Raw genomic sequence first — 17,857 nt, forward strand, 5'->3', positions numbered from 1 at the left:
AATGAAGAAAGGTTAGCATGTCTACTTGCTTTGCTTCTTTTCTTGTTTACAATATTCCCAGCAGCTGAAAATAGGCGCTCAGAAGGGGTCGATGTGGCTGGAACTGAGAGGTAATTAGCCTTCACCTCAAACGAGGACTGCGAGCGAGCTGAGCTGCAGTTTAAGTTTCTAGTAGGTCAACGGGCTCATAGTGATGTTACTAGTAGTTGACTGGGAGGTGTTTATTATCATTTGGGGAGAGTCCGCTGCCTGATGCTCACCTGCTAAACACCTATCTGCTCGACGCTGAAGCGCTGACTACATGCGCTATGAATACGCACTGCTGATTGGCTGATAATGCTTCGTGTATACCAATCAGATGGTTGTGTGGGTGGGACAATGCTGCGTGTGTACCAATCAAGATGGTTGTATGGGTGGGACAATGCTGCGTGCTGAGACAGAGGCAGAGGAGCAAAGCAACTTGTTAACACTTTAGCAGCTAAAGTTAGCTTTAGCTTAGAAACTCGTTCGGTACACCCCCGTACCGAACCGAAAGCCCCGTACCGAAACGGTTCAATACAAAACACATACCGTTACACCCCTAGCAGATACAAATGACACATTCATGTTTTTGTGTAATGATGACAACGTATGCTAACGCGGACGATTGACTAGTTGATGGTTTTCTTTTCAAATGTTCGTTCATAGCCGTTGTGCTGCTATGATAGGCCATTTCCGCTCGACACAGTGTGCATACAACAACATTATTAGGCTGTGTATTGAAATACTCCCACACTTTTGACGACTTTTGGCGTGCGTTTTTCCCCTCGCTCGCACAGTCTGCTTTGCGCTCCGCCATGACGGTAGTGTGACGTAATTATGCGACGCGTCGACGCACAAAAATGGCGTCGACGTATTTACATAACCGATGACGTCGACGCGTCGTTTCAGCCTTAAACAGATGGTCGTCCTTCACCGCGCTAATTTTTTCTTATTAACACACGTCCGTTGCCTATTCGGATGTATGGAAAAAGGTAGGAACTAAAGTGCAGGACTGTATAACTAAAATAACAAAATATAATAAATGTTTATATTTAAAATAAAATTTGGTCTAATAATGTTTAAACAATAATTACCGCATAAAATACCTTTGTGTCACTAAACCTACAAATACTTGTTCTCAGGTTTCTCCAGGTTTACATTTTCACACTTTGCACTATTTTGTTACTTTATTAAACATTTCTTACATTTTTTTTTTTTTTTTACCTTAAATAGGTTATTGTTAAGTATTTATTGTAATTTTAAATATTTTTTTTTCCATGCTTGTATTGATATCTAATTTACTTTCTGTATTGATATTTTAAAGGATTATAATCAGAGGAATCTGAAGGGTTGTCCTTTGTCACCAATTCTGTTTACAACTTTTATGGAGAGAATTTCGAGACGCAGTCAGGCCGTTGACGGGATCCGGTTTGATGGCTGCAGGATTAGGTATATGCTTTTTGCAGATGCTATGGCCCGTCTGGCTTCATCTGACCAGGCTCTTCAGCTCTCAATGGTAGGGCTGGTGTGATAATACGATATCAATATATATTGCAATACACATACTCAATATCAATATAATATGCGTTCAATAGCATATTCTATATATATTTATTAGGGCTGCAACAACTAATCGATTAAAATAGATTATAAAAATAGTTGGCGATTAATTTAGTCATTGATTCGTTGGATCTATGCTATGCGCATGCGCTGAGGCTACGTTTGTTTTTTGTTTTTTAACCTTTATTTATAAACTGCAACATTTACAAACAGCTGAGAAACAATAATCAAAATAATAGGGGTGTAACGGTACGTGTATTTGTATCGAACCATTTCGGTACGGGGGTTTCGGTTCGGCGGTGTACCGAATGAGTTTCCACACGGACATATTAAGTAGCGTACTGCACGTTGTGTAAACAATACTCAAAATGCCGGACATTTGAGGCATTTAAGAAACCCCGCCCTGACAGCTCCGCAAAAGAGGACGTGTCCGGTGAAAAGAGGACGTATGGTCAGTCTATCGTAGCCCGTTAGCTGCTAGCATGCTAGCAAAAGAGGACATGTCCGGTGAAACCGATCGCTGCTAGCATGGCTAGGTCCTGACCATACGTCCTCTTTTCACCGGACATGTCCTCTTTTGCGGGGCTGTCCGGGCGGGGTTTCTTAAATGCCTCAAATGTCCGGCATTTTGAGCTAGGGTTGCGTGTATTTTCAATGTACTTTCAGGGTTAAGAAGGTTAAAAACAAAACAAATTGTGCGTGCAGCAGCATTCGTGAGGGAGGGGCAGAGACAGAGAGAGCGAGAGAGTTGTGATAAACGCGCATGCGTCATCAGGCTCTGCTTTTTATCCATAGATTTATCAGATTTTATTTTTTATTATCTATAGCAGGGGTGTCAAAAGTGTACATTTTTGTAACATTTTCCTTGTTTTATTTGGCAAGTTGAAAGAACATGGCGCCAGTATGCTGGGGTTTTTTCAATAAAATACTGGAAAGGATAGAAATGTAGTTTGTCTCTTTTATTCGATTATTAATCAATTAATTGTAGTAGTAATCGACAGATCAATCGATTATCAAATTAATCGTTAGTTGCAGCCCTAAAATGTATATTATTTGGTCAGAGGAATCCAGAAATAATGAAGCAAGATTCGTTTCATGAAGTCACTCGCGCTTTGGGAACCTAGCGAAAAGGAAACAGGAAGTGTCACTAAGTAATGGGAGGGACACACTAACAGCCAATCAGTTAACAGTATTTACTAACCAATGGGAGGGACACGCTAACAGCCAAACACGTAACAGTATCAACTACCAAGTGTTACACCTTTCCTGATGTTCGGCTCCCAGTCCCAGATGGTAGTCGAGGAGCGCAGGGGAGGCGTTCCCTCCAGGACCAATGTTTTCATCAGGGGTAACACCTTTCACTTTACCCGACAAGGGGTCTGCTAAGCTCTGGAGGTGGGAATCTTTGGCCACCTCACGATTCGATTAGGATTAAGATTCAGGAGCTACAATTTGACTAAGAATCGATTGATGCATCCTAAATGTATGTATATTGATATTTATTTTCAGGGCATTTGTAATAAGAAATTCCCATCACATGGAAATGTGTGCAAAACTGGAACATAAGTGCCCTATAATAAAAGGAGCTGGTTGGATCTCTAGGTGAGGTGGCTCACTGCAGTCATCCAAATTTTAGAACTGTCTGCATCACTTTATTTACAATACATTAATCAATTATTGACATCTACTAATAGATTTGTATAATCGTCCATGTACGAATCACAATGCATCTAAAATTCGATTATGTCCCTCACATCTACTAAGCTCAGTTTTCTGGACGGAATGACAAGGTCACTGACTAGTGACAATTTGGTCGCTTTATCCTTATTTCTGCAGGACACAACTGGACACATTCGCCAGTAGTCACTACAGATGCACTTGCATGCTACCGCTTGCTTTCTTTACTCTTCCACTCACTCACTCACTGACGTCACTTATTCAACAGTACACAGTGCCATTCTTAAAGGTGCACACAAACACATACGCTACTCTCCTAACACGAGTGTGGTTGCGCTGTCTTTCTGTTTTGATGTAGATTCACTGCATGTAGTGAAAAAAGAAAGTGTAATATCTTAATATATCAACTCAATAACAGAAACCTGTCTTTAGTTTTCTTGGTTTTAATGCAGACGTGCAGTAACATCCTGACACTTCTAATGTGTCAGTTTAATTAGTAGCTTCTCAACCTAGTCTGTGTAGTGTTCAATAGCTTATACACACCTGCCAACTAGTGTCTTCAAATGTAGTTTAATTATTTTACTACATTAGCCGCGCTCGTCCTACCTGGCTACCATACATCTTCTCTACTGATAAATACCAAGTGGGAAATTGTTTTACTGTATTTATTGGCAGGCCTAAATAAGTCATAAAAAGTATCAATAATTATCTATATAGATCAATATAAAAAACGTATACCGTGATATAGTTTTCGGCCATATCGCCCAGCCCTACTCAATGGATCAATTCGCCGCAGTGTGTGAAGCAACTGGGATGAGAATCAGCACCTCCAAGTCCGAGTCCATGGTTCTCGCCCAGAAAAGGGTGGAGCGACATCTCCAGGTTGAGGAGGAAATCTTGCCCCAAGTGGTGGAGTTCAGGTACCTTGGGGTCTTGTTCACGAATGAGGGAAGAGGGGATCGTGAGATCGACATGCGGACACTGTATTGGTCCGTCATAATGACGAAGCTGAGCCGGAAAGCAGAGGCTCTCAATTTACCAGTCGATATATGTTCCTATCTTCACCTATAGTCATGAGCTTTGGGTTGTGACCGAAAGGACAAGATCACGAGTAGAGGCGGCCAAAATGAGTTTCCTCCGTCGGGTGGCGGGGCTCTCCCTTAGAGATAGGGTGAGAAGCTCTGTCATTTGGGAGGAGCTCAGAGTAAAGCCATGGCTCCTCCACATCGAGAGGAGCCAGATGAGGTGGTTCGGGCCTCTGGTCAGGGTGCCCCACGTACGCCACCCTGGGGAGGTGTTTATGACACGTCCAAACGATAGGAGGCCAAGGGGAACCGAGGTCACGTTGGGGGGGGACTATGTCTCCCATCTGGCCTGGGAATGCCTCAGAATCCCCTGGGAGAAGCTAGATGAAGTGGCTGAGGAGAGGGAAGTATGGGCTTGTCTGCCCCCACTACCTGACCTTGGATAAGCGGAAGGAGATGGATGGATGACGGCCAGGAATGTTCATGTTGACACTTTTGCTAAGTAAATAATTGCAGCTCAATAATCCTAACAGTAATGTATACACATACTTTTTCTACTGAATGTCTAGTTTACGAGACATGTCTTGCACTTTGTTAATGTATTTTTCAGTGTGAATGTAATTTGTGTAATCAAGTAAAACCATTTATGTATCAGTAGGGGTGTAACGGTACACAAAAATTTCGGTTCGGTATGTACCTCGGTTTAGAGGTCACGGTTCGGTTCATTTTCGGTACAGTAAGAAAACAACAAAATATACATTTTTTGGTTATTTGTTTACCAAATTTGTAAACAATGGCTTTATCTTTTTAACATTGGAAACACTATAATAATTTTGCCCACGTTAATCAACATTAAACTGCCTCAAGTTGTTGCTCAGATTAAATACAATGACAAAACTTTTCTTCTACATATAAAAAGTGCAAAATTGAACAGTTTCAAGTCAACTAACATGCTTAATTTATTACAAAACTTAGGAAGCCTGTAGTTGATTTTTATTATGTAAATGTTATATTTTTATCAACATGTGATAGCAGGGACCCTGCCATTCAAAACTAGGCTGCTCCATTACTAATGATTAATGCAATTATAGCTTAAAAATATTACAATAGCAATAGAAGAAACTATTCATCCTTGAACACCATGGAGTTCATGTAGGCTTAATGATGCAGTTACATTATTATATCAACTATCAGAGACAGAAACACTTCATTTAACATAATGTCCTATTTTGCTGCTTCAACACAGCTCAATCAACACAGAAAAAGGTAAAGTGAAATAACAGACAGACAGGGCTTTGCTGTCCGTAACACACACACACCGCAAAATGAGCTAACGTTACGCTAAAAGCGATTTAGCCTTCACCTCAAGCCAGGACTGTGAGCGAGCTGAGCTGCCGTTTAGGTTTCTAGAAGGTCAACGGGCTCATAGTGATGTTACTAGTAGTTGACTGGTAGGTGTTTATTATAATTTGGGGAGAGTCCGCTGCCTGATGCTTACCTGCTAAACGCCTACCTGCTCATCACAATGCTGGAGGACTGACTCCATGCGCTCTGAATACGCACTGCTGACTGGCTGTTACCGCTCTGAATATGCACTGCTGATTGGCTGTTACCGTTCTGCGTGTAACCAATCAGATGGTTGTGTGGGTGGGACAATGCTGGGTGCTGTGTAGAGTACTGACAGACACAGACGCAGAAAGCGGAGCAGCTTGTTAAGACTTTAGCTTAGGCGGCTATTTAATATGTTTGTGTGCAAACTCGTTCGGTACACCTCAGAACCGAACCAAAAGACCCATACCCAAACGGTTCAATACAAATACACGTACTGTTACACCCCTATGTATCAGAAATTAACAGTTATTTTGTTAGAATAAGATTTACTGGAATAGGTTTTGAAAAAAATTGTAATCAAGCTGTGGACTCAATGTCCAACTCAAAAATTGTCAAAATCGTTTGACTAGTCAAATATTAAAATGATCGTAGATTGCAGCCATCACTCTGTCCTATGGCAAGAGGACAGAGTGAGAATTTCTATTTATTGGTAATACATTATTCTTTCACAAAATGTTCCAACTGACAGGAATCCATTAGAGCAACAGAGAACGTTCAGCCTTGAAGATTACACATAAAAACTAAGCAGTCAAATAGAATTCCCATTGGAGGATCAATGGAAAAACACCACAGTTACTATAAGCAGTTTTTGGGAAAATTAATAATTCCCAGTCTATCATTTTATGATAATAAAGTACACAGTAATATCTTATTAAACAGAATTGTATTCATATGGGGGGCAGCACGGTGGAAGAGGGGTTAGTGCGTCTGCCTCACAATACGAAGGTCCTGAGTAGTCGTGAGTTCAATCCCGGCCTCGGGATCTTTCTGTGTGGAGTTTGCATGTTCTCCCCGTGACTGCGTGGGTTCCCTAGTAGTCGTGAGTTCAATCCCGGCCTCGGGATCTTTCTGTGTGGAGTTTGCATGTTCTCCCCGTGACTGCGTGGGTTCCCTCCGGGTACTCTGGCTTCCTCCCACCTCCAAAGACATGCACCTGGGGATAGGTTGATTGGCAACACTAAATTGGCCCTAGTGTGTGAATGTGAATGTTGTCTGTCTGTCTGTGTTGGCCCTGCGATGAGATGGCGACTTGTCCAGGGTGTACCCCGCCTTCCGCCCGATTGTAGCTGAGATAGGCTCCAGCGCCCCCCGCGACCCGAAGGGAATAAGCGGTAGAAAATGGATGGATGGGTATTCATATGGGAGTATCACTTGACAGGGGTGTACGCTTAGTTTTTTCACTAGTAGCACCAGTACTACTATTTTTTTTTAATTAGTAGCACAGAAAAATTTTAGTAGCACAGAAAAAAATTAGGAGCAATATGAATTGTCTTAAATATCAACATTTCATTAACATTCAAAGTACACAGGTGTACTAATTGTAAACACAATGCCATCATAAAAGGCCTAGTGCAACCTTCAAACACAGTAAAGCACTGTCGCTAACATGAGTAGAGCTTGGTGCATGGCGGGGTACAATGTATTCACTTTCTCTGAGCGGAGTGTAAAATTAAATTATGTGCAGTGTGTACACTTAAGTCAAAATAATTGTATTTATCTAATTACAAGAAATAATGGAAATGGAACATAAAAATGTATTTGATGCTCAAATCTTAAAAAGAATGTAATGAGAACTGCTATTGTACAGTGTTACGTACACAAACTTGTGTACATGAACTGTTGGCAATATGGAGTGCATAGCTTAAGAGAAATCATATTTTAACTATTATGTTCAATAACATAACTATTTCCTGTTCCATCATTAAAATATGATGTGTACATTGTATTATGTGGGTCCTACTATTTAGACCAGTGATTCTTAAACTGTAGTACCTGTACCACTAGTGGTGCGTGGGCTCTATCTAGTGGTACGCCAAAGAATCACTTGATTAAAGTACAGTGTTTTATTTTCCTATATTCAAACACAGTTTTACTGTTCAAACTGTGTGTATATGTTACGGCGGCCAAATATATTAAATATAATTGTTAAAAAAAAACTTTGCCTAGTTTTTAATGAATACTTAGGCCTACTACGTAAGTTTCAGAACCACTGATTTAGACAATTATGACCAAACCAAAAGATCATTGATCTTTTTTTACGAACTATAGAACACTGTGCATGAAAATATGTGTGCATAGTTTTATGGTCATATAAAGAAACAAACTGTTTTGTAAAACTACACTATAAAGAAACAAACTTGTTTTATTTTATATTGTGCATAAATACACTGATTGTGCATAATATCTGGCGTCTTAGCCACTGTTCCGTGTAAATAAAAGAACCAGTGTTATAAAACTAACATACTGTGTTTATGTCTGACATCTTTCTTTGTGTATTAGCTTGAAAAATTACAAATCTGCTCTTTTGTGTTGTCAAGTTGTGCAATTAATAGCTAAACAGAACATCAGCTGAACATTGATTAAAGGGCATTGTACATGTATATGTACTCGCGGGTAAGCTCGTTTCAGCTGATCAAGGTATCATGGCCTACTACAAAAGCAGTTTGTTTTTAAGTCAGTATTTATTTTCGGACATGTGGTATAATAAGCGGTCTTGCTCCTGCACCACCGTCTTTAATAGTAACCGTAATTCAGTACAAATCTTAGCTTTGTCCCAATGGTTAGTCTGCAGATGGCGCTTCAAGTTGGTTGTTTTTGCCTAGGAAATTCGAGCCACGGGGTTTACAAGTTGTTTTGTTATTTAACGCGGCAAAGCTGAAGTGTGTCCATATGTCTTGTGTTCTCTTTCTTCCTGGTGTACAAGACATATTGTATTGATGGTCTTGCATTGATTCTTGCTTTCCGCGTAAAAAATTAAAACAGTGTCCCTTCCAAAGACGCTAGTTCTGATTGGATACACTTTGTGCTTTTCCACCCGCCCCTCTCCCACATAAAACAGTGATTGGATATGTTGTCTTACCCGTTTAAAGACGAAATTAAATATAATTGGATTTTGTCACTGTCAACATTTTCGTCTCGTTTTTATTCGTTGACAAAATTGTCATTGGTTTAGTCAGCGTGCATTTGTTTCTATTTGTTATCGTTCAAATTTCTTCAAGGGAAAATAGATCATTGACGAAACATTTTTGTCAACAAAATTAACACTGCTTTAACTGACCAGTTTCTTCAACTAAGACGTTGTTTCTTCCGTGTTTGCAAACTTTGAGTGTGCATGAAAGAAGAGGGGCACGCACAGTGAGCGCTGCAGTGATCAGTGACATGTCCACGTAAATCACTAGTCCATTTGGTTATGATTAAAGTTTATTTCGTAAATGCTTTAAAAATGCACAAATTTTTTCTCTAGTTTGATCAACTTTGCAAAATGCAAATTAAAGGGTTAAAATCTGTATTCGCATGTGTCTTTTTTTTTTAATACACGCACAACCTATTTTGAGTCACAAATACAATCAAATGACACGCACTGTACAGTCCTGCTTGACTGGTGACAGACATTGGCAACATGGAATTCCACCATTCCAGCCCAAACATTGTCATGCAATGACGCACTTAACATGATTCCAAAGAGGACATTATGTTCCATTTGGAAGTTGGTTCTTACAGTGGCCACTGGGATAGAAGAGCAAATTCTATCTGGCACAACTACTGACACATGGAAACGTTTGTTCTGCGGTCTTTCATTTGTGGGGAGTCGCTAGATTTTCCATTCATGAAAAGGTAAAGTTAGTCACACTCGCATGGTTGTGAGAAGTATTTTTATAAGGAATGTGAAAAGTAGTTGGTAGCAGCTACCATTGTTTATTTATATAACAATTGTAGGTATCTGAAATGGTCAGGCACAAAAACAACAATGTATACACTACAGTAATTCCCAATTTTGGATAGCTTGTACTGTACAATACACTTGAATAATTGACATAAGCGCTACTTGACAAGCGACATTAACACTGAATGTGTATGTATGACATTCAGTTATGTCTGACATATACCACAAAATTAACAATAGGACCGCGGATTCAACAATGATTCAACATTACACCATGCCTTTGACGTTGTTTGCTCCTAATCCTGTTTTTAAGGACAATTGCGTGCTTGAATGCGGATGCAAATAATCTTGGAACATATCAGATTACAATCTTTCAACAAGGTGGGGTCAAATGTCTCAGTCAGAGAGTGTTGTGTTATGGACAAAAAATATCCCATCTCCATAGTAAGCTTGAAGAGGAACTTCACTTTTTTTTGGAATTCTGCCTATCGTTCACTGAAAGACAAGAAGACAAAAGTTGTTTTTCTTTGCTTTTTAACATATAAAAATTGGCTCGTTCTCAGTGGCTAGCAATGCAGCTAATGGTAATCTATTGTACCTCTAAATCACTTTAAAAATGCATTCAAAAACCGTCAACAATACTTCATTTACGTTCCTTAACCCGTATAATAACCAAGCTGTAGCGACATTGTTATTGTAAGAGCGACCACTGAGGAACACTTTTTCTATCAGTGTTGGCGCTAGGAATTTTCTGTTTATGGTAGTAACACATTGCCGTGCTTCGGTATTAGCCGTAAAAGATAACTACAACGAGATAAGTTAGCTTCCACAACACAAAACGCGTTTGAGTTTGTAGTGCACAACACAGAGTACGACACCAATTTGTACTGACTGAAAAACATGACCAATCATATTGCAGCATCTGTAAACTATTAGCCCACATTTCATGTTTTGTTTGTACACAGCTGAGCTAGCCAGACAGCGTATGTAATGTAGTTGTAATAACACGCATGGCGTGCTGCGTGTATCATGATCGATATTAAAAGGGACTCACTCGATGGACAGTTGTTCGTTTGGTCCAACTAGCCGGGGACGTTTCCTATTGATTTTGGCTAAGCAATCCATTTTAGGGACGGCGTGGCGAAGTTGGTAGAGTCGCTGTGCCAGCAATCGGAGTGTTGCTGGTTACTGGGGTTCAATTCCCACCTTCTACCTTCCTAGTCACGTCCGTTGTGTCCTTGGGCAAGACACTTCACCCTTTGCCTCTGATGGCTGCTGGTTAGCGCCTTGCATGGCAGCTCCCGCCATCAGTGTGTGTATGTGTGTGTGAATGGGTAAATGTGGAAATACTGTCAAAGCGCTTTGAGTACCTTGAAGGTAGAAAAGCGCTATACAAGTACAACCCATTTATCATTTATTTATCATTTAGTAGAAATAGCTTGGTTCCAAGTTCCATACTTATAGCAGTTTTATAGCGTCAATATATCTTTCATCACCCTCTCCCGGCTTCCGTCTGCTCCAATGTCTCGCTCTTCCTTCATGCTCGTTTCTACAAGCAGCAGTATATTTAGCTACAAACGTGTAAGGTTTTAAATCCTCATTTGTCCAAGAATAGTCAACTTTGTTGTCAAGTTTGCCATGATTAGAAAACACACTTGTGTTTGATTCCGGAAGTAGGAACACACATGTTGCCAGAAGTGAGACGTGCGCTGCTATGGAAACAGAAATCAATGCGCGGATGAATGATGAAAATAATCAAAATACAGTAAACATTGAACATATTAAGTATTGTTATGAACGTGTCTGTTACTACATTATATACAGGCTTGCATTGTGCATACAGAACTGCTGCTGGAGGGTTTTGAAAGTGTTTTAGAGGGATTGGAAGGCTATATGATCATACAATAAAAGTACCAGTAACACTAATACATATGCACGGTTAACTCACAATACAGGCATTTATTCAAGATATGGAGATAGCTTGACAAGAAGCATTTTTGTTGGCTTGTGTACGTTATTAGTTTGAAAATCAATAAACCATATTTGGGACTTTTAATACATTTGTTACCAGTTGGGTAGTGATAATCTAATATGTGGCTTCTTTACCAGGTTAAAGTTTGCATTGAGCTAGCCAAGCTTTGACTGTAGCAATAGAGTTCATTGAGTGTAGAATGTAGCAATATGGAGTTCATTGAGTGTAGATTTAACGGGATTAATGAGCACGAAAGCTAACATCAAACATACTATACAATATTTCATCATTAAGTGTTTTGTGTGTGTTTTGCTCAAAGGGGGGTTGTATGAAGGCACATAAATTATAATTTCCACCCTATTTGTGGGGGTAAGCTAATAATAGCTAATAGCAAGCACGGCTTAGCTAACGTTAGCCACAGATCTTCCGCGTTTAAATTGTACTATAGTTAATTCTTCCCGAAATGTGAAAATAGTCTAAATAAAAGACGAGAGGCCGTGCTGAATTTGCGTGATTCGATTAAATGTCAAATGATTGTAAAAAGACGGTTACTTTGAGGTACAGTAGGCCAGTGCTGTCAGTACGGTTATCTCCGACAAGGCCCCAAATTCCAACCAACCAAATTAAACCACAATGGAGGGATTTTCACATTAAAATTATTAGACAAAGCAATATTCCTAGAATTGTAACAGTTTGGTGTATTAACTCCGGTGGCAAAGTTATGAAGTGGTTAAATGCCTTATTTCTTCTTAGAACATGCAGCAAAAGCACAACATCAAGACATGAAGTTCTTTACTTACTAGGGATCGTTTGTAAACCTGGGTGTTCTCGGAGGTTGGTATCCGTATAGATGGCAATAAAGCACGTCAAAGCAGAAGCAGCACATCTCCGCTGATACAACCATTTTTCTGCCTCCACTTCCCAATCCAGGGCTGAGATTCGGGGAGAGACCGGAGGAAGTGTAACCGGCCGGGGCTGGAGACAGAGTGCTTGGTCCACAGCTGCCACCGCTACTATTACTACCACCGCCGCTAACGTTACCCCCGGGTCCCCCCAGGCCGTTCGCCCTGCTCACGCTCGCCGCTCCAGCAACCGTCGCGGAGGAGCCAATCCCCAACTCCGATCCACAATGTCCGGTTCCTGCCACCCCGCTTCCCGCCCCCACCCCGCCGGGACCCCCCGACCCGGGCGATCCCGACAGCTTCTGCTTCTTCACCCCGCAGCACCCGGCCGCCATCTTGGAACAATCTGCACCTACACACCGCTTCCGACCCATAACCGTCACCGCGGGAAGGGTGGGGGGTGAACGCCGACCACACGTAGAAATCCCACTGCGTTGACACGTATGGCGGACAATACTCCACTTTTACTCTTATTTCCCCCCTTTGAACGTCGACGTGGGCGATGAGGCGAGAAGACTGCAGTGTCACGCTGGCGTTGCTTTAATATGCGTGACGAGCTATAGCTGACGCCACCATTTTTTTAAAGTATATTCTCCCTCGGCTAACACGACACCCTTCGAGGCTGTTGCCAATTAACAAATAAGTTCATCCGAGCAGGCCGCGGTTGGTAGAAGCCGGGCGGTCCAGATGTGAAGCTGCCTCTTCAACGGGAAGCCTCAAACCCATAAAGTGCCATGGACGCTCATTCCCGTTCCACCAGCTTGTGTTGCTACAACTTGTCAATTACACAACACTTTGCTGCGATTCCGGACGGCGGGACCACGCAGACTTAAAATGGCATCTGTCAATGCAGGGCTGCCATGGCACAATGGACCGCGTCGGCGCAAAGCGAGACATTTCAGGAACATTTAGCCCACAGTTTGCACCTGCATCACGGTATATATATATGCTCTTGGATCCTGACTCGGTAGAAGCACAATAACAATACACACACCCGCGTCAAACGCCGAGCGGAAAGTTTGCGGTAAAGCTTTGCTTAGAGGCTGCCATCCTGTATGAGAGGGTGCATAACGAAGCGCTTTCTCATCCGTCAGCCGTGAGAAATCTTCCGCCCCGCACAGGCCGTCTCTCGGCTGCTACCGTTCGGGTAGGAGAGCCCTGTGCTCGGTCGGTCCGTACTGTGTCGTTGCCACGTCGGAACCGGATTCAGGAAAATACATTGCGTCCCCCTCTCTACGTATATAATGCGCAAAGTTTTTTTGTTTTTTTGGGGTGGGTGTTTTGTTGACGTGTGTTCCTCCAGCGCGCGTGCGTACCCGTGACTGTGGGATCGATCCAAACCACGCTGGTGACGACACCAAATTAGTTCTTTATTGATCATTTACAGGAAATTACTACTTTTACAGAACAGTACGAACAATACATTTGATATCCCAGAATTATTATTATTACCACATTACCATGAGATTGATTATGTATCTTATGTTACGAATTAAATAACTATTCATGAGAACTTCAGTGGTTATGTATTTATTATTTTTATTTTATTTGTGTTACAAATTAAGTTATTTTATTTTATTTTTTTTACAAATTAAAATAAATAATAGAACAAATTTACCTGAACTATTATGTTACCCTGAGACGATCTTAATAACCTCATTATGTGAATCACAATTTACTTAACTATTTATTAATAAGAACTTAATTGATTATTCATTTATTTAATGTGTGTTCAAATTAAATTAAATAATAAATAAAGACAGATTATCCCCAAATTATTATTATCAAATTTCCATTAGATTATTTTATTAATTTCATTATGTAAATCACAATTTACGTAAATATTTACTAATGAGAACTTCATTGATTGTTTGTTTATTTATTTTCCCTATTAATGTTACAAATTTAGCACGCATTGATTATTTATTTGTTTATTCGTGTATTTATTTAATTTATGTCACAAATTGAGGACAGGAATTGAACACCAAAAAAACATGCACTTTGTGATTGGTTGATTGGAAACACTAAATTGGGTTGTTTTGTTTGAATGTTGTCTGTCTGTCTATATGTTGACCCTGTGGCAACTTGTCTAGGGCAGTGGTTCTCAAACTTTTTTCAGTGATGTACCCCCTGTGAAATTTTTTTTAATTCAAGTACCCCCTAATCAGAGCAAAGCATTTTTGGTTGATAAAGAAGTCAAATACAGCACTATGTCATCAGTTTCTGATTTATTAAATTGTATAACAGTGCAAAATATTGCTCATTTGTAGTGGTCTTTCTTGAACTTTTTGAAAAAAAAAGATATAAAACAAACTAAAAACTTGTTGAAAAATAAACAAGTGATTCAATTATAAATAAAGATTTCTACACATAGAAGTAATCATCAACTTAAAGTGCCCTCTTTGGGGATTGTAATAGAGATCCATCTGGATTCATGAACTTCATTCTAAACATTTCTTCACAAAAAAATAAATATTTAACATCAATATTTATGGAACATGTCCACAAAAAATCTAGCTGTCAACATTGAATATTGCATTGTTGCATTTCTTTTCACAGTTCTTTTTGACAGACATTTTAGTGAGGGTCAAACCATCATGGCATGGGGGAAACTCTGGGTTTATTATGGTAATGAATGGAATAGCCTACTTAATTTGATGTTCAGTTTATGAATTTCCATTCATATTTTGTTGAAGTATTATTCAATAAATATATAAAGGATTTTTAAATTGTTGCTATTTTTAGAATATTTAAAAAAAATCTAACGTACCCCCAGGGGTACGTGTACCCCCATTTGAGAACCACTGGTCTATGGTGTACCCTGCCTTCTGCCCAAAGGATACACCTATAAGGTAAGGAATTAACTATCTGAAACCGTAGTTCTCAAAATTCTTCTTTTATGAATCTAATGTATCTTTTTGAAGATGGCACCACTGTAGTGGCTGCTGGTTGTAGGAGCTATGTGCTCTTGTGTGTCTTCCTTTGTGTTCTTTGTGTTTGCCGCTTGTTTTCATGTGTTTTTTGCCTCATGGTTTGGGCCCCTTTGGTACTGCGCAACAAGGGGTGGCACTTTTGTGACTTCTGCACTGCTTTTTGGTGCTTTTTTGTGAACTTTTAGATCTGCCACAGGGGAGCCGTATGGCCATGGCTCAGTTGTTTGCACCAATGGAGATGGGGGGGAACAGACAGGGCTGCGGAGCTGGTGTTGAGCGTCGTGGTGGACGAGCTTCACGGAGCCCTGGCTGGATGAGCCTGTATTGGGCACTTCGGTCTCCTGGACGGATTCTCGCCTATTTAAGTCGACCATACATTCTTGGTCACTTCGTTGGGTTTGTTCCTGTCTGGCCGTGCTGTTTCGCACCCTAGTAGATGATGGTCTGGATCAAAGCTGAGGCCAGCGCAGTATATGTGGGTGATGAAATGTGTTTATTTTGTTCTTTTTATATGTATGTTGCAATAGTTTGTGCACAATATGTAGTATTTCTTGCTAATTTTTTGTTTTTTCTTTGGTTTGTACTTTTGTTACTGTATGAACAAAATGGCACCTGATGAAGTGGCAGCTGGTTGCATCAGCTCTGTATGTGCACTTTTAATGTTATTTAATGTATTTTGTGTTCTTTGATCTTTACCTCTTGTTTCCCTGTGTTTGTACCTTATTTTTTGTAAACTTTTTTAACCTGCACTGCAACAACATAATTTCCCCATTGTGGGATAAATAAAGTATATCCTATCCTATCAAAGCCAAATAGGACATAAAAGTTATTCATTATTCAAAGGGTATACAAACATTTTTGATTTATATATTTGTTTATACTTTATTTCTGCTCAATTTCCTCAATCAACTATAGCACTAAACAAAAATACCAAACATGTAAGGGTTTTTTTTAAACTCTCTGAAGACCGTTTGATCAAAGTTGTTTTTTTCTAATCAAAACTTAGGACATTCTCTGATCAAAAGGGTCAACGTTTAAATAAAAAAAAAAAATTAGAATGCATTTTTCATAATTTTGCACCCTTCAACAACGTGCAGCTTTTTATGTTATATTCGGCTTTGAAGATAATTAACATCAAATGTCCCTAGGAGGTTAAACGTTGATTTAAAATGATGCAAGAACGTATATTACTGCAATTAATCATGTTTAATCAAAATGTGAACTTGCACTGATTTGTGATAATAACCGTTTGACAACACTTTTGCAAATATTAACAGCATTGGTTTGAGCCTGTCTAAACATGTGGCTGTGGACCTGAACAACAGCATGAGTGTTTATGCCACAAACAGGTGTTCTATTGATTTTGGCAACCCATCGATTTCTGCAATCCACCTACTGAGCATGCGTTTAAATGCCCATCGAAAACCGTAGGTGTCTTTTTGTACACTCCTTGTGTAGACGTTGTTACTCCACAGTCATTTTAAATTGTATTGCATTCATGGTATTTTCTGCATGCATGTACATTTTAATTGTAATCACCGTTTAAACAGAAATATTGATGTTGTTCGCACAAACACAAATATTTCAACTATTTTCCTTAAACAAAATACCCATCGAAAACAGCAGCTCCCTCGTGTAAACTCCTCATGTAGACATATTAATTTGTGTGCACAAACGCAAATATTTCAACTATTTCGAGGAAGCTGCTAAATTCGACAGAACCCTGCTACCTGATGTTGCACCTGCGCTTAATATAGATCCAACCATATGTGTAGTGATTATTAACCCTTGTGTGGTGTTCATATTGTTGTTAATCAGCCAGTGTTTGGGGGTCTGATGGACCCGTTGCATTTTGTGGCTTTTAATTCCTCACAATCAAACACTTTTATGTTCAAATACTGACTTATCCCAAAAAACATCTGTAATGAAGTGCTTTGAGAGGCTGGTAAAGGAATACATTGTCTCCAGACTTCCCCCCACATTCGACCCATACCAGTTTGCTTTTCGCCCTAACCGCTCCACAGAGGACGCCATCTCCTCTGCACTCCACCTGAGCTTAGCACATCTGGAAGGAAAGGACACACACGTGCGGATGATGTTTCTGGACTTCAACTCGGCATTCAACACCATCATCCCGCAGCACTTGGTGAGCAAACTGGCCCCCCTTGGATTCAGAACCCCCCTATGCAACTGGCTGCTTGACTTCCTCACAGACAGACCCCAGTCTGTGAGAGTGGGCGACAACACCTCCAATGCCATCTCCCTGAGCACCGGCTCCCCCCAGAGCTGCGTCCTGAGTCCGCTGCTGTTCACGTTGATGACCCATGACTGCTGCGCCAGGTCCACTACTAACCACATTGTGAAGTATGCGGACGACACAACAGTAGTGGGCCTCATCCGTGACAACAACGACATGGACTACAGGGAGGAGGTGAAACATCTGGTTGACTGGTGCAGAACCAACAACCTGGTCCTGAACGTCGACAAGACCA

General features: G+C 40.4%; 1 protein-coding gene across 5 annotated transcripts in view; it reads right to left on the reverse strand.

Annotated features, from left to right (window-relative positions):
* ammecr1 (AMMECR nuclear protein 1) overlaps positions 1-13,690 on the reverse strand; it is a 59,155-nt gene extending 45,465 nt beyond the window's left edge. For 3 of the 5 annotated variants that reach the window (XR_009826266.1, XR_009826267.1, XM_062048136.1), the window contains exon 1: positions 12,331-13,690. Coding sequence is in view for 2 of the 5 variants with exons in the window: in XM_062048136.1 (XP_061904120.1) it covers positions 12,331-12,806 (476 nt within the window). In the remaining 3 variants the exon portion in view is untranslated. The remainder of the gene's footprint in view (positions 1-12,330) is intronic. The other 2 variants (XR_009826268.1, XM_062048135.1) reach the window with 2 other exon arrangements.
* Between the last annotated feature and the right edge of the window lie 4,167 nt (positions 13,691-17,857).

Source organism: Entelurus aequoreus, linkage group LG05, assembly GCF_033978785.1.
Source record: "Entelurus aequoreus isolate RoL-2023_Sb linkage group LG05, RoL_Eaeq_v1.1, whole genome shotgun sequence".
Lineage (NCBI taxonomy): Eukaryota > Metazoa > Chordata > Actinopteri > Syngnathiformes > Syngnathidae > Entelurus > Entelurus aequoreus.